Here is a 25,131-nt window from a genome sequence, read left to right on the forward strand (position 1 = left end):
ATATAATCACAATGGGGATGCTGCAATCAAACGTGATATAAATACACCTAGAAGATTGGTTAAGTATTGCTTAATCCTTGTAAATTTTAAAGATTTAGCTAGTAATTATCCTGATATTGATAGTCAAAGTATTAGACTGATATCATTGTACATTAGTTTACTTACAGGGGTATAGATAATAATGTACTTATTATGGAATATGTGTTGAAATAAGCTCTGACAATATATTTAATACATCTATCCCTATCGAACATTAATATTTCTTGTTCGAATATATATTCTGTTGAGGAATTTAATGTCGCAGAATGGGGAATTGGGATCCGATGAATGTAAAATCTTTGAATTTGTATATATAATAATACTTTGAAGTAATTGGAGTTGTTGTTCATTGTAGATTAAACTGTAGATGGTCCCAGCTGGATGTGAAGATGATCTGCATTTGATACTGAGATTGTCGACGTGTACATTTTTAATTAAATCACTCACCAAATGTTGGTTGTTCCAGGTCGTACGTGCCGCCAGCCCCGTACTGTTGAGGGTTATAACTTTGGGCGCGTTCCTCGTCTACTGCACGGTGAGTCTTTTCAACCACTAATTACTGGCGTTTGCTTCGCGCGATACTCATTACGTAACGAAGAGCGAAGAGTAGTTCGTGAGGAGGGTCGCCCGGAGGGGGTGGAGGTGACTGCTGTTCTGATTACTGGTGCGGCATTCGACATACAAAAGGGTGAGCGGTGGCAGCGGAGACGCCGGGGGTGTCAGCCAATTGTAATATTTATGAAGGGGGGACCGGGAATTTATGCGATTCCGGAACTTTTTCTAATTGAATCACACACAAAAAAAAACGAATACGACGACGACAAGGAAAAAAAAAAGGAAACCACATCATCCACCGTAAATCACAACTTTTTCTATTTCGCACCATTGTTTTGCGCGAATTATCCCTCGTCATCCATTCCCTTTACTTATTAATGCTACCGCTGCTTTTTTCTTTTGTTCATCTCACACGTGTTAAGACAACATAACTTTTTAAGAAGTTTGTTAAGGAACTTCAAACGTGAGGGACGTAGTTTGCGCTATTTTTTTGCGCCTATTCATAAATTCCTACTACACAAGGAAGTTTTCAATTTTTTTTTAAGTTACTAAAATATTATTATGGATAAAACCATAGCATATGCCACTTTCATATGCATTTTATGGATCCGTTCTATTTATTATAGTTTCTGAGAAAATTAGACTTTTCGAGCGATAAAAATCCTAATAAAGCCACAATTCCATTAATTAATTAATATTCCAAATTCAGTTAGAGGACTCAGGTTTTTTGGTCTCTATTGGCAAATTACGTGTTTTATTTTAAATTGTTCTTGACGCAGATATATATATATATATGTATTCTGAATTGTGGCGTGTTCAATGAGACATTCATACATGAAAGGTTTTTGTACTTACTATGCAAGTTCGGAGTTTGTAGTTTAGGCAAATGAGTTATGTGGGTGAAAATGTGAAACTAGGGAGAGAAAAAAAAAGAACCACCTGTGATGCAGAACGTCAAAAGCAGCTTTTAGCAGAGATGGAAATGAAATAGGTTGTGGTGATGTTTATTTCCGTTACCATAGGACAACAGGTTTGTCGCTTGTTCGAGCATTGAACGTATACCGCGGTACCTAGTCTGGACAGGTGAAACGGCCGTTCTAAAGGGACTGTCAAAGGGAATTTCCCAGAACCGCATCAGTTGTCCTTTATTTATGTATCCTTGTCTGATCTCATCGATGAAGCAGCAGAATGGAAAAGGTACAAGTAACACAAGTAAAAGAAAACAAAGGGAACGCGGACGTCGTCGATCGATACACCCTCATGCGCGTAATTAAATGGCGGAGCCCTTCTCAACCCCACGAGTTTTCAATTAGCTCGCTTTCACATTTTATTTTTCTCTGCTTGCATTCAAATTAAGTGCTTGAATCAAATATTAATGGAGAGAACGAAAACAATCCCACTCGCAGTTTTTTTTTATCTTTTTTTTACTTATTTAAATCGTTGCTCATTGTGAAATTTTATTCAGTTTACGATGCATATAGCTTTTCATTATTTAACCTCAACATATTAAATGTTGAATATAAAAACAATCATCATCAAGAAGACGAAAAATATCAAGAAAGAACATCGAAAACATTTGTCTTCCATCGCATTGGTTACTGAATATAGGGGTAGTCACATATGTGCCCAAAGAGAGCTGCAATTCGATTTTAATATTTTAAAAAGAGACACATATAGATACACAAATTCCATTTATTTTTATTTAATAAAATTGCATATTTTCATAAGACACATAAAAAATATAATTATGAAAAATAAAAAAACATTGGTAATAAATCTCCTTTTATCATTTATATCCTCCAGATATTTGCTTTCAATCTGGTTTTTCTTTCAAATATATTTAAATCACTTTGTAATTTTTATTACAACATTTAGTTCTCTTTTTTGTATCTACATACACATTAATTAATGAAAAAAATGTAGGATAAATTTATTTGAAATTTCAATTAAATAGTAAAAATTAAATTATCCTTAAACTTACTTCTTTTTTACGATTCGTTATATAATCATAAAGCAAAAGTATTATAGGAAATGAAATAAAAAAAAGGTGCACAATAAAATAATAAAACTTTTATATCCATCTCTATTTAACTCGGATTTGTCATTCTTTTATTTCTTAATAAAATATATATATATAAATATATATAAAAATCGGGGGATGAAATTGAAACATTAGATTCAATCTGAAGTTTGGTCAAGTTTACGAGTATTTTATCGAATTATACTAGAATTTTATGGATATAAAACAAATATTTGCTTGCAATTATTCAAACGATAATATTTATTGTAACCGTTTCGTTCCATTATCTTTCAGTTGAGCAACGCATGGGAATTATATCGTATTTAATTGATTTAAATCATGCGATTATTATTTATGAGTCGAGATCCGTAATTCAGTGTTGGATTAAATGTTGGATTAACGTTTATTACCCGTCGACAATTACCGTCCATGTATTAAACGTAGCTGATCAATTCAAAGACTATTATCATCACGTTTATTAACAATATTAATCACATCGTTTGATATTTATCATTTTGTTTAACAATGAGTTTAACACAATTTCAAGTCAATTGATTTAGTTTTGAAGACATACATTTCAAAGCAAATTTCTGTAATAATACAATTCCAAATCTCTACTTCTATACACTATTATTGTAATTATATAATTCAATTTTCAAAGAGTTAATTTTTTTATCTTCAATTTTGTTTTGTAATGTTTTTTTTAGACTTTCAGTTTGATTATTTATGAATTAGTCTACATAATTGGATTTTCAGTTTTTAGGTTGAAGTCTTGACATTTTGAGACAAGAAAAGAAATAGTTTTTTTATAATAAATGATGAACAAAATTTAGTTCGTAAAATAAATTCAATATAAAAAGAGTGAATGTTGTTTCCTTTAGGATCATTTATTTTTCTTTTTTAATAGAACAATAGTTAATTGTGCTTGTTTCGAAGTTACGAAACTTTCAGGAAGTGAATACATTTATCAACTGAAGTTTTTTTACCCTTGTTGCAAGATCATCGTCATGTATCCAAGGCCGAGCGTGTACACCTGCACTGCAAGGATCTGGCTTCGAGAGATTGGCTTTTCTTTAACCTACGGAGCTTTGATGTTGAAGACCTGGAGGTGAGTTATGCTGAAAAAGAAATAATAGGTTATGCAATGTTGTAATTTTGTTTAGGATTTCGGTTATTTTTCGCGTCCGCTCCGCCAAGGCTGTCAAAATCACCGATATGAATCTGATGAAGCGTCTGGGAATCATCGTTGCCATCTTCACTGTATTTCTGATGATCAGAACTCTTGTAGCTCCACCGATAGTGATTGTTGGAAGAACTGCTGATGATTTGAAGGCTTACCTGTGCCGCACTGATTGGTGGGACCATTCCTTCAGTATTTGTAAGTAAATTTTCCTAATTTCTCGGTATAATGGTATGAATCTGAATGAAATATTTTTGAAATCGTTAAATGTTTCCATTCACTATAATCCTTGAAGATAATCGAGACAGGAGATAAATCCGTTTTTTTTTTCATTTAGCTCGATCCAATTTATGAAGGAGTTGAACTGTAGTTGATTCGCAATTAGAATACATGAACGACGCCTGTAATAGAAAGTCAAAAGGATCGTTTCAAATGAAATTTGCAAACGATATTAGCTTAAATGTAAATTGTTTGATCCAAACAATTTTTTTAGCTCAAATAAAGAAAAAGTCTAGAAACAACTTCTTGGTGCAAAGATAATCTAGGTACAAAAAATATAGGAATGGTTCACGTGCAGAAGTCACATAAAAATCTATTGCGAGCGTCTTTACTGCCCATATCCCGGATAATGCAGTTCATTTCTTCTCCATTCACGCGCTCATAGGTGGCTCTTATACAGGAAGCCAACACTGCTGGATGCTAGTTCAGTTTTGGTGTCGGGCGCGTTTGAAATCCGAAATGAAAATTCCTTAGGCGATGGGTAATTTTAGTTGGTCGATGGTTAAGCTACAAATTTCAGCTACATCCAGATTTATTATGAAACTATTCCAAGAGCTAGCTATTCTCTTACTCGTAAGAGCTAGAGATTAAGAGAGACAGTGAGAGAAGAGCCGTCAAGGATTCTGCAATGGATTTGCCATTAGGGAAATTGCACCGGAACATTCCGAATGCAACACCGACAATTAGGAATGTTTATTGCATTTTGGAGCATTATCCAAGAGTTTTCATCGTACCCTCGAATTTACTCATTTGGACTTGATTGATTAAATTCATGCATGTAAATAACATATTTTCACTTCACCTTTAACCTTTTGTTAGTCTTTTAAAACACATTAAAATAAACTAATTTTATTAAAATATTATTATAAAACTTTGTTTGATAGAATCACAAAAAATAAAATTTTATTAATATTTATAAAGAAATCTAATTCACTTACAAATTTGTATTTCTCTAAAATGAATAATTATTTAAATATACAACAATACCTCTCATAGTGCGGGTAATCAATTTCACCCGGACTGTTTAAATCCAGACTAATGAAGATATTAAATACATAATAAAATAATTTATTTTACTCAAAAGTTTTGTTTTTTTTTTATATAACCAGACTATTATGAATCCGGACAAACCGAAGCCACTTTAAGCTGAAGTATGGCTGTATATAAATCAAATATTGTACGATTTTTGTACAAGAAAAAACATGAATGAAGCAACAAAATTCGCAAATAAAACAAGAAAGTTCCATCTCTCAGTGAAAATTATAATTTTCTTAAATGAATAAAACACGAAGTCATTAGCTTATTTCAATATAACAACGTTTCTCATTTTGAATAAGTAAACATTATAATTATTTACATTTAACTAAAGAATTATAAAGTCAGTATTTTTGTTGTATTTTTTAACAATCACGACAAATCAGACAGACAGAAATATTTTGGTCGATTTTATTTTTTCATACTAGAAATTAATATAAAAATATATATGTAAACTGAAACATATGTAAATATTAAATTAAAAGTTATTTTTAATGTTAAAACTGATGTCTCCATTATACGAAATGTTAATTATATAATAAATAGTTAATTAAATACAAAAAAAAGTATAAAAAACTGTTTTTTTTTAAATAATGTATGCTGAGATATTCGCGAAATTTACATTTGAAATTAACATTAATTTGGAATTCGAAGGTGCGCTCGGTTGAGTATATTTCAAAATAATGGACCATTTAAGAATAGAAGCCATTAAATTACAGTCAAGTTCATTTTCCGTAATTACAGCGTTGTATCAACAGGTCGAACGACTTTCCTTTTATCTCATTCCTTTACGAGTCTCGCAAGAAAACTTCGACGATGATTAATAATAAGTCCGATATAAATCAGGAAAGTGGTAAAGTATGCCCGGAGCATATAAATCCGAAACTTATGAATATACATGTTAAATGCTTCAGTACAGTTCTGTAATACATCATCATATATAGGGTGTCCCAAAATTAACGCAAGAAGCAATTTTGATAGATAACACAGGTTTTTAATTGAAAATTGTAAATGTTTGTATTGATTCATAATTTATACAGTGTACGGTTATGTAATAAGCAATAATTTAAAAATAATAAAGGATTGGCAGCAACAGTTCATAATTTTTATCTGTATGAGATAGATTGATGAAGAAGAAAATAATTACATTGAAAAATTTAGCGATTTCTGTAGATTTACAAATTAAAATGTAAATCCGGATTATCCTTATTTTTTGAAAAATATGTCAAAAAGAAAGATATATAAGATAAAAGTTTTCAAAAGTAGTGTGGGAGCACTTTTAAATATTATAAGTTAAATATGTATATGAAAACAAAATAAATAAAAGCAATTACAGACTACAGAAGTTGGTAATTAAACTTTTTTTTTGTTATTTTAAATCAATTTTATAATAAATTAAATGAACAAAGAATGGTTTATTTTAAGTTAGTTGTATTCTACTGATATTTTAAGTAGTAAAGATTTGTCGGCATACTGAAGGATATATAGGTTGGGATAGAAGACATTGGGATCAAGATTGTCTATGTCAGAGCAAAGCAATCTATTTTAAGGAGGAGAGATTGTTAATCATTGTCGAACCTTTTGGCTAGGATAGACTAGGAATTGCTGAAACGAAAAACATATTGCAAATAACAAAGATGTTTCGTAAAAAAAATAGCTACAACCTTTCTCTATTTTTCGTGAAACTTAAAGGTTTTCGATGAAAAAACTTTGTTCAAGGTTATTTTTTACATTTTATCAATATTTTGTCTCATAAAATAAATGAATTAATTTAATTAATAAATTCTAGAAGTTTTATATGCACATAAATTTTCTAAATTACTTAATTTAAAGTTTGAAGTAAAAATATTGGAAAATCTTGAGTTGTTCATCTCACATCATAAAGATAATGAAGCTATTTGAATGGTGTCTTATTCTTCATCTCCTAACAAACAGCGGTATAATTTTCAAATTTTCATGCAATATTCGGAACATCTGCGTCCTGGTATAAATCCAGATCTTTCCTATCCTAAGATTAAAAACTCTCTGAAAAATGCACATTGGATGTGAACATCGATAAAATTCTGTCGTATATATGGGATTATGAATATGATCGTTAAAGATTGAATCCGGGCGTCGCGACGCCGCATGATATAATGTGTAGTCCGCCGGGTGTTTGTGTTTGCTCTAAACTATGTTGAATTATTAATAAACGGGACCTTCCCAGGCCCATCCCGCATAAACTTCTATTTAATAATTCGCAATCGCTTATAAAATTATTAAAGCCTCCGCATATCATGGAGCTCAATTATCTGAATTTTTCATAAGGTATTACGTCCTCAGCATTCTTCTTCTTACACCCACCTGCATACCATATACAAAATTATACCATGAATTTTACCTGCGATCAACAAATTATAGATTCTTATAGAATATTTATAGAATTTATAAAATTACTTTTCACTAACATTTTTTATACATATATAGGTTATATTATTTTTTTTTACAATTTATCAATAGTTATACATGTTTTACCAGAAAATATTTATAGGGAATAGAAAGAACATTTAATAAACGTATTATTTTTGATAACCGAATTCTTCGAAAACCGAAATATCAAGTTTCCAATTATCATACATATATTGTTAATTTGGATAAAAAAATATATACGATTTATTATTAAAAATAGTAGTTATAAGCATATAAGATATGTATACAAAAGTTGAATGGGATTGGATATAAAACTTAGTTAGTAGAAAATTTCAAGAAAGCACCTTGCACGTGAAACTTTCAAACATATTATACGTAAGTATCGATAAAAAATAAAACCTGAACTATTTTCGTGTTCCTGAGTGGAATGCAATTGCACAAGATGAATAATAATGCTGCAGGATTCCTTTCGAGCGGGATTGATTACCTCGAATAAGAGGAAATGCTCATTTGATTATTCCATATCGAATCGAATCCTCCTGTATTGCACGTGCATTGCGACCTTTTTATCAAATACGCCTGTTATTGAATTTTATATGCGCTGTGGTTATATGTAAATACTAAACGTGATCGGAAAACTTCGAAGATCATTGAATAAATATACATTATATCCGAGAAGTATTGCAATTTGATTTACAGACACAATTTCATTCATAATAACAACATAATAAATTTAACACAAAAATATGTTTTTATTATCCACAGTCTAAATATGAAAATTGATTTACATTTTCATTGAGTAATAATTATAAAATATTAATAAATTATAACCCAATTATCCGAAATTACATTTGTTATTTCCTCGGTTTTGTTTCCTTTCTTTAGGTTTTGTCCCAAATAAGCGACTGTCTTGATTAACCACTGTCTCGATTAAGCGGAATTGACTATATTTTGTAAACGAACGAAGTTTGTATATTTGTAATATATTTAATTTGTTTCATAATGTATTACATCGAAGTGATCATGTTAAATAACGATTTATTTAGAACTGGTATGTTGCTGTATATCTCATTTCTGAGGAGAGGAAGCGAACTGAGCTGTCAAGGATTTAACAATGGATTTACCATTAGTAAAATTGTTGAGACAACGGGATACATTGTAAATGTTTCCCTTTCTAATCCCCTCAGAAAAGAGGAGGATTTCATTCCATTCTCCGGCTCTCTCACTCTGCGTGTGTTTTTCCCTTCCACTCTTTAGTCCTTGTTTCCTTATGTGTGTCCTGTATATGTGTGTATGTACGCCTGCTCGCCGTCCCCTGTCGCATCTGTTAAGGGTGACGACTTCCTGTCGTCCGTTTGGAATCCTCCTCTTGAAGAGTGATTATCATGGTCGGAATGCCCTTTTTTATACTTATTTCTCCTTCACGGTTTATTCTAATCTCGAGTTACCCTCCAGAGTGCACTTCGGGGGCGCCCAGCAACTTTAAATCTCATTTTTTCTTGTGTGTTTGCAAAACCGCACTCTCTAAAGTTCAGTATTAATAAGAACGGCGAACGTACGGAGAAGAAGGTCATGAAAAGACGCATCAACGAGGCCCAACGCACCGTAAAAATTTATTTGGTTTTGTGCGGTGTGAAAAATATACAGCAACTTTGTAACAGGTGAATTATGGGAAAAACTTCTCGGCATGCATTCGGTGCGCACTGGAACTACTTTTGTTTATGCCCGTAATATTTTTTGCAAATATATTACGCCATGAATCTCCAGAAGATTTAATATATATTTTATTGTTATTATTATTTTCTGTCACGAGTTACTTCTATTTTCCTTAAACGCAGTAAAGAAGTTTTATTGAAATAAAACTTTCCCTCTAAGAAAGCACAATTTCCTTACACAATATTACACTTAATTTATCTTAGTTCGCTAGTTTCATTTACATATTCTTAATAATAGTGTTTATTGCATCAGTTTTAAAAAAAGCATACAAAATAAAAACAACAAAATAAATATATATAATTTCATAAAAGTCAACTAATAGAAAAGGACATATTCTTATTATATACAATTTGCAAAGGATAAAATCAACGTCAAATGTATTTGCGGTTTAACCAAAAATTTTCAAAAATATTGAAATATTTTAAATTATTTTTTGTCAATTTGTTTTAAAATAACAAAAAAAAAATAGTCAAATATTAATATCGTATATTTGTCAATCAATAAAGTTCAAATTTGATGACGGAATTTAATATGTATTTTATTAATGTTGTTATTCGCAGTAAATTCTATATTAATTAAACGCACTAAATAACTGTTATTGAAATCAAGCTTTCCCATTTAATAAAGTATTAATTGCTCCCACAAAATTACAATCTCTATATACAAATGAACATATACAACTTGCTAATTATAAAACGGTTATTACAATAATTTCCGGATTTACCGGAAACATTTGCATGGGTTTTCTCAATGTTGGAACTTCACCGAAGCTCTATTAACGTACATGATTTGATGACGCAATGCATATCAAGCCGTCACCATGCGTGCATATTTCATTTGGCACGGGCCGCTGGAACTAAAACATATAATATTAACATTTCATTAATTTCGACACTAAATATTGCTGTTCCCGTCTATTCTGCTCACAAAGGTCAGCGCCCCTTTTGCGCAACGGCCCGTCCCTTTTGGTGCATTTTCCAATTAAAGTATCTTTGCGACCGTGAAATTTCCAAAACCCATCCACTTCCTCGAATCCAGTCACACATTTTCAATTACACTTTTTAATGGCGGATCAATCAATTGCGGAATTGTAATCGGTTTGCCTTCAGCATTCAACAGCTTTCAGCAGATTTCATTGCAAATAGGGGATGGATCTGCTTTTATTATTATCACACTTGATGAGTTTTTAGAAAATACAAAAAGGAATTCGGATCAATAATCTGACTATTCTAGCTTCAACATCATTTTTTGTTTCTCTCTCTATTCTACTCCAAGTTAAACTGCATAAATCAACAGGAAAATTGGCCTTCGATTCCTTACCTCGCATTTTCTACTTTACCAATTATTTCCACTGTGAAATTTCTTCAATTTTCTTATGAATTAGTCTCATCATCAGATTATCAACTCGTCATCAGCTTTTTATCAATAAACACATGTTTCGTTATATGATTACGATTCAGAAAACTCAACTGTCAAATTTCTTCAATTTCCATATGAATTAGTCTTATCATCAGATTATCAGCTTTGTATCAATAAACAAAATTTAGTTTGGAGAAACTCCACAGTTCATTTTTTTATGAATTAGTCTCATCAGCAGATTATCAGCTTTATGTCAGCCTTCGTTATAGGATTCACTTTTTAATTTTGATTTCTTTTTGAAGAAATCCTTAATAAAACATCTAAGTAATTTTTTAAAAATTTTCAATAAGTTTTAATTATTCTTTTTAACAAAATTAAATGATTGTAATACTTTATAAGTTTTAATCTAATTAACATTTAAAGTACAATGGTTATTTATGATCATTTAAAATATATGTAATGTAAATTATGAAAAGACTTTTCATTACATGTTTTTGTGGCGGATGAAGCCACGTTTCTGCTTTAATTAATAAAACGAGGGCTTTGAAAAATTTGCATGTTTCCAGTTTCTTGTTGCTCCGTCAGGTTACTTTTTTCTTTGTTGTTTATTAAATTTTCGGAAAAGTTTTATTAATTAAGCGAAGGAGGAGATGGGTTGTGCCATAAATGATCAATCACGTTGTGCAACGGCGCCGTGGTGCTATCAATCTTTGGGGTGAATGATTAGAGTAGTAGTTAAACAGGCCCATATTAATACCTTGTAATGCGCCTACATAGTTTGCACAACATTATTTACTCCCCTATTTTCACAAATATCCTTTATGCAGTACCGAATCCGAATAAATTGCCAATTAACCAGATTTGCGGTATTAATAGCATTACAGTTGTATCCCATACATTATATCAAAACAACCTATTATTAGTATAATAATCTAATTAAATTAATTCATAGTTAATCATCAATTTTCACTGGAAATGCTGAAGCTAAATAATATTTGTAATGTGAAAAATTTACCTGATCCTTCTGAAAACGAGAAAAATATATTTTTTTTACCGTATTGTCTGCGGATGAATATTTTGTTCCTCTCTCTCTCTCTCCCCATTTTTTTTCGTTCTGTTATTGTTTGCGAAATTTTCTGTAGTTGTTGTATAAATTTTTCCCGTGAATGGATACTGTTTGCAATGAATCAATACGTGAATGGGTATTTCAGTGGAGGTCGTGTTCCTGGTGTGGGGCATACGGCTTTGCATTGTTGTGAGGAAGGCCCCGTCCGAGTTCAACGAAAGCCGCTTCATCTCTATGGCTATCTACAATGAGTTTCTTCTCAACGTGTTTCTCAACGTATCCATGTAAGTATTTCGATGTGAAGAGCGGAAACAATTTCTGTTCTTAGGTTGTTCTTGCAGAAACCTGCCAATCCAGACCTCCTCTACATCATATTCTTTTGCCACACTCAATTGACCATCACTCTTCTCCTCGTTTTGATCTTCGGAAGCAAGGTAAAGTATTTTATACATTAAAGATTGGTTATGGGTAAGTCAATTGTTTGTGTTTAGGCTTATATGGTATTCAAAGGACACGATAAGACCGATGAAAGCTCAGGAATGATGTCCAAGACCCACGCTTCTAAGTTCTTAGGAAAAAGTCGATCCGGAAACTCTCAGTATACTAGCACTAACTCATCGCTCGCAGGATTGGAATGCTCCAAGATGACTGAACACGATGTTCAGGAGGAATTCATCCGTTTGTACACCCAACTGGAATTACTGAAGGAGAAGAATATGAGAGTTGGAAATAGGCATTTGGCTTCGAAAATTACAGCAATGCAGGACGCCGCTAGTAGACATGATCATGAGAAAGCTCCGAAATTTGTAGAAACTATCGCAGAAGAAACCAGCATCGATATCGAATCTCCACCAGTGGTTACAATAAAAACTAAAAGACAAAGCGTTTCTTTTGCTGACATCGATGATAAGGAGCCATCTACATCCACAGTTAAGGAAGCAGGTACATCTTTCATAGAACCAGTTGTTGATACTACATCGAAAACATCCATCGAGTTGAAGGAGGAGAAGTCTCCAGCATCCAGCATCGATAGCGCTAGTAGCAGGAACGGACGGGTCCTTAAATCCGGCCACGCCAGGACACATGCCATCGTCATCAATCTGGACGATAAGAGTCGATTCACAGAGGAGGTCACAGTCTAAACGAGTACTAGAAGGGTGTGAAACTGTAATAACGAAAGATTGTACCTGAACCTGAGTCAATACCGATTTAGAGCTATCAGCACACCCAAATTCTCCTCCTTTCGACTATCATATTAATATATGAAAATATATATATGCAGGGTCTATCAAATGCTAAATCATCCATCATTTAGTGGGAAAAAAAAATTAACATACAAACCCGTTATTAGAAAATCGAAGAGATGTAATCATTCAAACTTTGTCCATTGATTGTTGTGTAATCATTATAATATATAATAGTTAATGTAAATTTTGGGACGGGTATTTCCATTATGCATTGGACGCGTACAAACGCGGCAGTTTACGAAACTAATCAACAATATATTTATATATATATAAACAAAAACTTGTTAGTAGGCAAATATTGGATAAATTTAGATTTACACGAATGGGATAATCCCGTTTCTCTTAATGCATACCTAAATATATGTGACACACTTTTAATGAGAATCCCGAGATACAATCCGTACAAGCCACCTTTTGCATAAACCATACTCCACTAACATACTAGATACCTTTAATCTGCAGCATAATGCGCGTAACTCCTAAACAATGTATTGGTGTTATATGTTGAGGATAGATTTAACTGGATATAAGCATCAAATAGTTCACGTGTTTTTAAAATAATCTCTAGTTATATTAATGTAATAAGCATATGTACAACAAACAAATAATATATATATATTTATTAAGCCCGGAATATTCCTCATATGTGTACAGGTTGGTGTTGTCAGCAAAATGTCAATGGTTATACCTCTTCGTAGTCGGCGATGTCATTCCGCGTCCGACCTGAAATACCTATTTTTGTTATTCGATGTGTATATGTGTGTCTTTATATGTTCAATGGACATCGAGGTATTTGGGGTTTTCTTTGAACCACCCAGTATATATATGATGTTGTATACAATAGCTTTAGCGTTTCGCTCGAGATATGTCACGCCGAGCCCAGACATATCATCCCCCTTTTTATCCCCAACCCATACCTAAAAAAAACGTCAACCCATTTGTTACGTTGGTAGTTTATAGAACTGACTCGTCTGTTCACAGATATATTTGTTTAAAACTTACAATTATATATACGAACGTTGATTTCGCTAAGGAATTTGATTGTTATGACCATCCAGAGATTTTATACCCCGAGTTTTTATATGTTATACATGCTGTTATAATTTGTGTATATGTAAATGTCTATATGTAAATAACTGTAATCACGATACAATTGCTGAACTAAGATAATATTATCATAACTATTATATAATATATGGTATATCTAAATGTCCCCTCTTACTCTTTCTTCTCCATAACACTTAACATTTATCTTTCTGTTTCGATTTGTTCCTATTATATAATAATAATTGTATCTATTTCATTTATTTATTTTGAACAAAAATAAAGGCCCTAATTTTGGCCCAAGGGCAAAAATTTGTACATTTTGGAAATAATTTTATGATTTATATATAGCTCACATTATTTATTAAATAATATAAATTTAAAAAAAATATGTTTTTCCCAATCAACCTTTATTTATCATTTTCCTTTTTAAGCGGAAACAAATAAGAAAGTGGTAAATTTTCGACGAGTTGTTTGAATAATAATGTATCGAAGAATCTCTTTTTGTTCACAATCAAACCTATATATATGCATATGATTTAGGGAAATGTTTTATATGTAAAGCCAAGAAGATACAGCTATTCTGATTCCATTATTGATCCGGATTAAAGCAAGGTTTGTATTTGTTTCTTTTATCTACGTTAGTTTGTTTACAATTGGAGCAATACGGGCGGATAATGAGTTTAGACCGCCCCAAAACAAGGAAATAAATTAAATCCGGCGGCGCAAGTAATGCGAAACAAAAAGTAAAGCTAAAGCATTTTCATTGATTTTAATTGAAGCTCGGAGCATCCTATTTATGTATAGGCACACAATTATATTGTAACTGTTTTAACAGATTATATAATTTTTGGGAGCACCATAAGACGACGATATACTTCAAATTAAAAAAAAAAAAACTTCAAGGACAACACAGACGTTAGCTATTTTGGATATCATTATATAGTATTATTATAAAAACCTATTCCTAACCTATTACATTGGATTACAATAGACCACATATTCTAAATAGTTTCGTAGATCACGGTACTTTTTTACTGTTTTCAAAAGATCACTATAGAATCTTACAACTTTTTAGATCATTTTAGATAATGACTAACAAAACCTAATCTAAGCTTAACCAAAAAAACATAAACATTCATATTTAAACTGCTTAAACCTAAAAAAAAAATAATATTTTCCATAATACTAAAAATCACATAAATTAAAATACATTTTGAAATTCTACATTTCAGCCATTAAAAAAAATTCAGTAAAAGGAAATAAACACTGAAAGCTCTAATGGAAATCATCCCCCGCTGTGTGCTAATTTAATACTTTCTTCTGGCATAATAAATTAATTATGTCCCTCTTTTTAATGGAATTACTATTATTATAATTGTATTCGCAAACACGGGAGTCATTAAATATTAAATTAAAAAATCCCAGCTTAGGCGAATACATCATATTTTTCATTTTCACTACTCATTTGTTATATATTCCGCTAATTCATCAGTACAAAAACATAATTGTTTAATAATTTATTAATAAAACTAAAAACTGTATTTTTTATAAATTTGTGTAGCATTTGCATAGAATGTGTTTCCACCAAAATCGTATTATGTAACAGGATTCGAAGGGTGGATGGAAAGAGAATAGGGAAAATCTCTATGTAATTTCGTTTGTAAGTAATTTCGGATCGCATTCAGGTAATTATTGGCTCCTTCTCGAGTCCAACCATCGAACGGCAATTCCAATTGATTTTGTCCGCATCCGCTTGTAAATAAAACGGGGACGTTTTCTGAGCTTTGAGCTTCAATATTGGATGGATTATTAAATTCCTTTTTAATTGAAAACGTAAGTGAAGATCCCATTATTTCCTCGTAATTTATACAGATAGGACAAAGGGATCATTTCTAATTATTTATAGTTTCACAAACATCATCAGATTTTTTTAAAAATATTTTTCTATAATTGATATTTTTTAACAACTTTTATAATTTAAGAAATTGACCAATAAATTTTGTTAATGTATATATAAAGAATCACTAAGTTCTATGTAAACGTTGTTATTGAAAATGCTTACAAGAAATTCTAATGTTAAAGTTACATAACATAAGAAAATAATAAAGTATAAAAGGTACAAGTTCTTTCTTAGCCAAAATATTTTATAATTTTAATATTTTTTTTTAACAATTAATTTATTTAAATGTAAAACTACAATTAAAGAAATTAATGCAGAAAAAATTTGATTTAAATCGAAACACTAAGTTCTATGTAAACGTTGGTATTGAAATTAGTTATTCTATTACATAACATAATTATATGAAATTACCATATAACTAACTGTAAGTTACTATTGTTATGTATTTAGTTATATGAAAGGTAATTAAGTTATCGGTTTATAAAGATTGTGTGAATTGCATAAAAAGTTTCGTATTATAAAAAAATTATAAAGTTACGTAATTATAATATAGTGCAACAATGAAAGGTACTTAACTTCTTTTTACAACTGAAATCTATGCTGTACCCACTCTTTTATATTCACTTGTTTTGCACAATTTCGGTACCATTATGTAGTTTCAGAAGTTTTCAACTTCATTGTAGCTCAACCCGCACACGACCACACATTATCTCGTTTCGCGTGTGTACGTATCTGGGCAGAAGTTAAAGCGGTTAGGAGTTTCGGAAATAAGCTCGTATTCATCACAATCAATTCGTGCGTTCTCTTTTTTTGTTATCTGTTCCAGCCTTTATTATACGTCGTAATTCGCCTCCAATTTTCGACGTATAACGGGGATAGAAGCGAAATGTGAAGGCATAAGCGAGTACCTGATGCCGATACTCTTCAAAAGAAAAAGTATGCTCTACAAACTTTGTAATTATAAGTTCGACGTCATTTAATCTTAAGGAATGTGCGTGTTTCGGAGCAAAGCACTTTGATGTTTAACCAGAATTGCGGAGACAGAGAAGTTCTTACTTATTTCTTGTTATATAACTGACAAATTACATTATGTCAAATCTTACCAAGCCTTCAATGCAACAGTATTAGTTATGTTTAATACAATAAAATATGCTTCAATCTTCAAAGCTTTTTTTTGCCAAATATTAAGGTTAATTAATTGAAAATTAAAACATTATTTTTGACCTAGTAGTAAGTAATTATAATTAATTATTATTAATTAAATTAAACTTTTAATTAATAAAGTTTTGAGTATGTTTAAAATAATATTATACTATAATCCAAGGAATAATTTATTTTGAAGTTATGAGTTGCTTATGGTATGCATGCATGGAGAAGAATGGCTTTAATATTTCAGAAATTCTAAAGTCGTCGAAATGGGCAAGGTGAAAACGAAGGGAAATAAAGAAACGAAAGAGAACGTTTAGCGAAATGCACTGAAGCGACGTCGACACGGAGAAGTTTCCGCTTAATATTTGAGAGGTTGAAGGTGAAATTCTTAAAATTCCGAGCGTCGTCAACAGTGATAAAAGTTAAAGGTCCCTACGTTAACTGCACTATCGTGCTCGTATTTACCTAAATCGCGAAACCATCATTTGTCCATGAACAAAAGTTTTTTGTATTCTAGTTTTCTTTTTTATTTATTTATCTTTCGTTTTATTTTAACAGTTGTGGGAGCAGTAAAAACAGAAAAATTGTGTAGGACAACTCGTAAAGGGGGACCTGCGGACGAAGTTAATCAATTAAAACGAATGTTCGCAAAGTGAAAACGGTGAAAGGAAAACGAAAATGCGACAAGAGACTCAGACAACGTCGTAAAAGAGCAAAGTGGATTCTGTTTATGTTTTTCTCCTTGTACTTTTATTTTCACTCTTTTTCAACTGAGAATTATACTTGTAAATGATTTATATAACTTTAAAGTACTTTAGATATGAATTTATACGTTTTCACTACAAAACATAGATGATCCCTGTTTTTAAATATTTTTTCAGCATTAACTTTAAATAAATTTAATGTATTTAATTAATAATTATATAAATTAATTAAAAATAATTACATTTTTCATTTTTAACAAATATTTATTTCTTTTGAAAGGAAACCATAGTAAAATAATTTTTGTTACATTACTAAAAAAAATCATATATTGACTGTGAAAAATTTTGTTTTGGCGTTTTTCGTTGATATGATAAAATTTCCCCTTTTCTGATTATATAAATGTAATTTCGCTGAAATCATATTAAAATATCGAGGAATCCCTATATTCCATTTACGTGGAGTATAATCATATTACGTACAAATAAACTTTATTATCATACTACGATGATGAAGTTATTCGATATGAGATGAAAAATAATCAAGGGATGGTGAAGCTTTACATAAAAGCACAAAACGAATGCATTTACTTTAGATAATTGAAATATTCATAAATGAAATAATAAAAATAAGTGAAGAATTAAATAAATATTTACATAAAGTTTTATGTAATTCTTGAAATTGTGCTACTTTTAATTGTCAAAGGATAATTGAAGTATTAATAAATAATTTAAATAAAGAATAAAAATATTTACATTGATATGGTTGTTTCCCGGGAATTTTGGGGAGTGAGAGTGACAAAGACCAGAGAACTTTAAATATAGAAGCTGAAACGTGATCAATATAAAGTACTAAAAAAGAATTTAATATTTTATATTATATTTTTAAATTCCCGGGAATGTTGTCTCGTGTCCAAGGAATTAAAAAAAAAATATGTGACGGATCAATCCTTGTTGTGGCATTCGGATTTAAGACTGTTGGAAATTGGAAGACCATGAAATGCAGGCAACCGGTGTGAAGCTGTTACCAGCGTAAACATGTTTAAGAAGCGTGATTTATGTAAAGCCCGACGAAGGAATTTTAATAAAGACTATGGCGTGGTGATCGTATTTTATTGCCGAATCGTGCTCCGGGTAGTATAATATTTCCTCAGTGCAGAAATCAATTTTGTATCGGATTCAGTAGTAGTAGTAGTGCCCAAATGGTTTCAGCAGCATGTATCGCGACTATGGATTAGACATTAGCGCCCCCTTTTCATGGGCCTATTGTTACTTATCTCTTTGTCACTAGTTTTATCTGCCATCCTATACACCTCTGGCGCAGCAACTTTTAGGAACCTGTCACACTCAATCTTTCTTTTGAAACTTCCCACGTTCCATGCAGCCCTTTTGCGAAGTATTGACCATATATATATATATTCGCCGCATTCCCATTCTCGCCTGAGAAAAGATGTAGAGAGCAAAAAATCTGATGAGAGTGGAGCAGAAGAGACGGAGAGGGTAGAAGAAGAATTCATTTTTCTTCCCACCCTCGCGAGTCCAGTTTGTTATCACCCTGGTCCATCCCATGTCTCTGAGGGGACGCCCAGAGACATAAGTAGGAAATTAATAGGGGGGACAATGAGGAGCAAAAAAATAACAACGAGGGGTGAAATATTCCCCAAACCATCAACCCCCCTCCCTTTATATTCAAGCGATATCGGCGAAGCTGACCCCGTAAAAATGCACGTCGCAGTAATTATGGAGCCTTCAAAATGCATAATTAAAAATTACGGTTCTCTGTCACCGGGTGTTTCCACTTTGATGGTCATCATCATGCAAAACGGGGGATGAAAATATGAATAAAATGGAACGACGTACAAATAAAAAAAAACAAAAATTAAATTAAACTCGCTATGAATTAAAACTTTACTACCTTTTGATGTAATTTTTGTTTGTTACAAACAGCTTGTTTGACCGTTAAAACATTTTTTTTTCTATTAAAATAGCTTAATGCTTTAGATGGGATTTTGAAAAGCAGTAATATGTGAAATGCTCGGATTTTTTTTTTGTGACAAACAGAATCCTTTTAAGTTTCAAATAAAAGTATGTTTAAAGGAAATGTGATTTACTTTGGCATTTTAAACAAAGCTTATTCAGAATTGAGTTAATATAAGATAAATGCAGCGTAATGTTTTATTCCTTTATAAAAAAAAATGTATATAAAGTAATTATATTTAACATTTTATATGTAGAAATTTATTTAAATTAAGAGTAAATAAAATTTATTAATTACATCAATTCTAATTTGGTTCTAAAGTTTTTAAAATACGTATTTACAATTTTTACTTAAAATTGATTTGTTTTCTTAAAAAATTGTAATAAATTTAATTATTTTATTATTAGCTGAAATAATAAAAATATTTATTTTTTAGTTTACAGTTCATTTTTAAAAATTTCATCAAAAATAAAAAATAAATGTTCCTATTATTTTTATCTATTTCAGTTACTAAACTTTTTAGCTGAAAAAATATGTTCTTTTTTGTTAATATGTTTAGAATGGTTAATATAGTCTACAAGAGATGCAAAAGAGACAATCATCCCCCATTTTTATTTAATCGTTCCAATCTCAGTAAAAGCCTTGCCAAATGCGCGTTATCATTTATCGTGTCTTCAAAAATCATCAATCAACGTACTCAAATGATCGTGTAATCATTAGGAATAATGTATCTGTTTGAACGCTTTCAATGTTTTAAAGTGAATCAGAATAAAAAAAACACACACAAAAAAAAAAGTTCGGTCGTCGCATGGAGCAACAAGTATTTTAATCCTCATCGGCACAAATCATGCGAACAGCAATTTGTATTTATTACAAAATTAATGTAATGCTACCTCGTCGGCACGACAAAGATATTTTAATGGAACCATTAAATTAACGGCCGTATTTTCCCGTAAGGAATAACTGTCAACGTTCGTGCAATTCCCGAAGGACAACAGTGTAAGCAGATCCTTGCTACGTGCACATTCAATTCTCATTTTGAGATTATCGGCAAAACTATCAAAGACACTGCAATAAATTCGAATTTATAAAGTTTTGAATTTTTAAGGTATTAAAGTAAACTGTAACTTTTAAAGGACGATTTTGAGATTTTAGTTTGAAGGAAGTTTCTAGCAAATTTGCACGCTCTCTGTAAGCCAGTTGGAAATGACTGGACGTCCTGGTTAGAGAGGTCGCCCCATGTCCTGGATAAGTTCAAGCTGTTAGGATTTTAAATGAGTTTTCTGCACCTTTCACAGCTTTTAAGTTATGAAAATTCATCGGCCCCAGGATTTAACTCTCAGGCAATCATTCAGGACGAATCATATATAAAAAATGTTTTTAAGAATCTATTATAAACAATTCAATAAAGAAATAAACAAACTTATACAATTAAACATCATCATGTAAAGCTTTGTCATTGATAATTATGCAGAGTGACGAGAGGAAAGGACTTGAATGGACAACTATTGAATAAATTATCTTATCTTAAGGGGTTGTCGAGAAATTCACGAAAAACTGTAAAAACGGAAAAAAAGCATTCTACCGCTCACAGCAGGCGACTCGATGACATCACGTCATGTATGTAGCCGCGTTCGAAAGGTGAGACATTCAGCTTTAATACGAGTGGTCGGTTACGTAATTATCTTAAGGGGTTGTTGAGGAATGACTCGATGACAACACGAAGATGTAAGTAGGCTCGTTGGAAAGGTGAGACATTTAGCTTTCATACGAGTGGTCGATTATGTAATTACCTCGCAAATTGAATTGAGAATGAAATTAAAATGCTTAATTTTGATAACTAATAGTAGATGTACTGATCAAAACACTATGCCGACATTGGAAAGGTTGTAGTTTAGCCTTTAATTTGCGTATTAGATTGTTTAATTATCACGAGTGGTAATCGAATAATTTAAAAAACGTGAAGGTATTACAGCAAATTGAAAAAAATAGTTAAATAAATAGTTGCATTCATATATATTTGAAACTTTTAATGTACTGTGCTAAAAATGAATTATTTTGCTTTCGTTTGATATAAAATAAATTAGTTTTGGTCAATTAATAAGAAAGTTATTAAGCTTTAATGAGTTGGCGGAATCAAAACGCAAGTCCCTCCCCCATGAAGTACATGGTGCAACAACCATCGATCACTAAAGTTCTTTGGCTTGAGAAATATATAACAGAAACTGCAGAAGTACATATTTTACATAAAGAGTGTCTTCATATAAGAATGCATTAATTGTTAATTGTTAATAGTTAAATAGTTAAAGTAAGTAGTCAAGAATCATCCATACAATTATTATTATTTTAAGTGGAGCAGATAGCAACATGCCTCTAATGTATAATTGATGATCTCAAGTTCCCCAGAAAGTGGAAAGCATTCTTTACTACCAGTTTTCATTAGCAAATAGTGAAAATCTTAACTGCTGAATGTAACCATAAATATTACTTCATTAAGGAGATGGATAACAACTATGAACCCTATACCACCCATGATTCTATTGTTGCTTCGTACATGATCCTTATAAACTGGAAAACATTTCTAAATGCTAGATACATTGAAAATACTGGAAAAACAAAAATGTTTATTTTCAGCAAATTCCCAGAAAAAGGCTAAAATTATTTTATATAATTATCAATCTATATTTTCATTTATTTTAATCTCTGTATATTATAGATCAATATTAATATTCAACATTCTTCTGGAAGCAAGTGCTTACGAAAATACAGGCTATTTTCGAAAACGTTCTTTTCCAAACTATCTCATACTAAAGTTTGATAATTCATTGTGATTAAGCTATGGTAGCTACAAACTTGTATTTACACTTGTTTTAATCTCTCTATATTCAAGATTAACATTAATGCCCAAAACTCTTCTGAGAGATGGAAAGTACAGGTTCTTCAACCAGTCTAATTCCAAAGTTTGATAATTAATTATGACCTATGGTAGCTACAAGCCTGTATTTACAAGCATTTTAATCTCTGTATAATTAAGATCAACATTAATGTCCAAAATTCTTCTGAGAGTTGGTGTATACGAAAATACAAGCCATTTTCGAAGACGTTATTTTCCCAACACATTTGTTAAATACCAAAGTTTATTGATCAAATATGAAGACACCAATGCAGCTACAAACTAATATTTACGCTAATTTTAATCTGTGTATATTCAAGATCAACATTCATATATAATATTCTTCTGGGAGCTCATATTTACGAAAATACAGGCCATTATCTAAGACTTTGTTTTCCTAATTGTTCATCAAAGTTTATATGTATGTTTGGTTGCAGATTGCTTCCGGAATATTCCGAAAGATGTCTCTGCTTCTGTAAATTTAATCGCATGAAACTCTAAAAGTAATAAGCATTAAAATTATTATATTTAATTAATAACATAAGATTATTTCGAGTACTATTCTGATATGTTTTTTTTATTAAAATTATAACGTTTTTAAGGCAGTGGACTTTGTGCAGCGCCAAAATGCCTGAACTACAACCTTTGAAATTTGGCTAACAGATGGCGTCAGCTATCACAAATGGAATATTCATTTTTCGCCTCAAGTGCAGGCAACCAAACATACAAATATAAACTTTGATTAAAAAGTAGGTTTTCGTCTTTGATAATGAACTTTGATCAAGAAAACTCAGTCCTAGAAGAATTTTGAATATCAATATTAATCTAGAATATACAGAGACTAATGTGAGCATAAATAAATTTGTGCATCGAACTGTTATTGTTACAGCTGTTACACTGACAGCTACTGTCAGAAGTAAAATTTAAAGGTCGCAGAGTCCCGGTTTGAACATTGTTTATGTGTGTTTTAGGCCCTTGTTGTAATACACATCTACATATGACCACTGGGCGGTAGCTGGCGAAATTGTTCTCAATGCAAAATTAATGAACAACAGGCTCCATTGCTTCCTTCTTCTATTTCCTTGGATGGAAAATCTTCAAATTTCACTTCAGGCAAGTACTAGTGGAACATGTCAATAACCATTGATTACTAAAGTTCTTTGTTTTAGAAAACATACAACAGAAACTGCAATTCTTGAAATCTTTTTACAAGAAATATACTGAATCAGTGCAGAATATGCATTAATTGCAAAAGGTAAATAGTCAACTTGTCAACAATCATTGGTACAATTGTTATTATTTTAGGTGGAGCTGATAGCAACATGCCTCTAATGTATAGTTGACGACCTTAAGTTCTCCAAAAAATGGAAAGCATTGTTTAATAGCAATATGAAAATAGTGGAAACCTTAACTGAAAGTGACCAAAACATATTACTTCATTAAGAAGATGGATAACAACTATGAACCCTGTAGATTCTATTGTTGCTTCCAACATGATACTTAGAGATTAGAAAACATTTCTGAATGCTAGATGCATTGAAAATACTGGAAAAGTATTTTATATAACTATCAATCTATATTTTCACTTATTTTAATCTCTATCTATTTTAGATCAACATTCATGTTTAACATTCTTCTAGAAGCAAGCTTACGAAAATACAGGCCATTTTCGAAAATGTTGTTCTCCAAACTGTCTAATACCAACGTTTAATAATTGTGACCGAGCTATGGTAGCTTCAAGCCTGTATTTATACTCATTTTAATCTCTTTATATTTTAGATTAATATTCATTTTCAACATTCTTCTAGAAGCGTGTGCTTATGAAAATACAGGCCATTTTCGAAAACGTTGTTTTCCTAACTATCTAATACCAAAGTTTGATAATTAATTGTGACGACGCTATTGTAGCTACAAACCTGTATTTACACTCGTTTTAATCTCTCTATAATCAAGATCAACATTAATGTCCAAAACTCTTCTGAGAGTTGGTGTATACGAAAATACAGGCTACTTTCGAAGACGCTATTTCCCCAACTCATTTGTGAAATACCAAAGTTTGCTAATCAATTATGAGGACACCATTGGAGCTACATATTAACATTTGCACCTATTCTAATCCGTGTATATTCAAGATCAACTTTATAACATTCTTCTGGGAACTTAGTTACATTTTTAGTTTCGTTAGAAGAAGTTGTTTATTTTGATTATTTATGCTGAAGAAAGAAGTTATGGTTTTATTGGAAGAAGCTGTTTACTTTAATTATTTGGGCGGAAGAAGAAATCAGAAGAATAAGTGTTATTTTTGTATTTGTCTTTGACTCAACAGACAGTGGCTAGCTTGTTGGCGCGTAATGCGGAAACCAAATGAAGAAGTGGGAAGGAAGAAAAAAAACATTCTAATTTTAATTAATAAACATATCAGATTAGTGCTCGAATGAATCTTATATTATTACTTCAATATAATAATTTAAATACTTGTTGCTTTTCGAGTTTTATAAGATTTAATTTACAGAAGCAGTGACATCTTTCGGAATATTCTACAAACAATCTGCAACCAA

The 25,131-nt window shown here is 31.2% G+C and overlaps 1 protein-coding gene and 1 long non-coding RNA gene across 2 annotated transcripts; both read left to right on the plus strand.

The window, feature by feature from the left end:
* The first annotated feature begins 305 nt into the window (after positions 1 to 305).
* On the plus strand, positions 306 to 14,075 carry LOC108559769 (probable G-protein coupled receptor CG31760). The gene is made up of 7 exons (XM_017917116.1): positions 306 to 329; positions 407 to 574; positions 3,613 to 3,722; positions 3,778 to 3,992; positions 11,804 to 11,942; positions 11,987 to 12,092; positions 12,150 to 14,075. Exons 1-7 carry the CDS (start codon positions 306 to 308, stop codon positions 12,798 to 12,800), a joined length of 1,413 nt encoding a protein of 470 aa, XP_017772605.1. The 3' UTR covers positions 12,801 to 14,075.
* A 9,668-nt stretch (positions 14,076 to 23,743) lies between these two features.
* LOC108559778 lies at positions 23,744 to 25,006 on the plus strand. The gene is made up of 3 exons (XR_001890946.1): positions 23,744 to 23,828; positions 23,879 to 24,126; positions 24,185 to 25,006. It is a non-coding gene; the product is annotated as an uncharacterized LOC108559778 (long non-coding RNA).
* The last annotated feature ends 125 nt before the right edge of the window (positions 25,007 to 25,131 follow it).

The sequence above is a fragment of the Nicrophorus vespilloides genome, unplaced genomic scaffold (genome assembly GCF_001412225.1).
Source record: "Nicrophorus vespilloides isolate i.1.1-1 unplaced genomic scaffold, Nicve_v1.0, whole genome shotgun sequence".
NCBI lineage: Eukaryota > Metazoa > Arthropoda > Insecta > Coleoptera > Silphidae > Nicrophorus > Nicrophorus vespilloides.

Coding starts and splice junctions, on each gene's coding strand:
- LOC108559769 (XM_017917116.1), top strand. CDS start 306: ATGGGGAATTGGGATCCGATGAAT. Junction 330..406: donor GGAATTGGGATCCGATGAAT/GTAAAATCTTTG, acceptor ATTAAACTGTAG/ATGGTCCCAGCTGGATGTGA. Junction 11,943..11,986: donor GTGTTTCTCAACGTATCCAT/GTAAGTATTTCG, acceptor TTCTGTTCTTAG/GTTGTTCTTGCAGAAACCTG.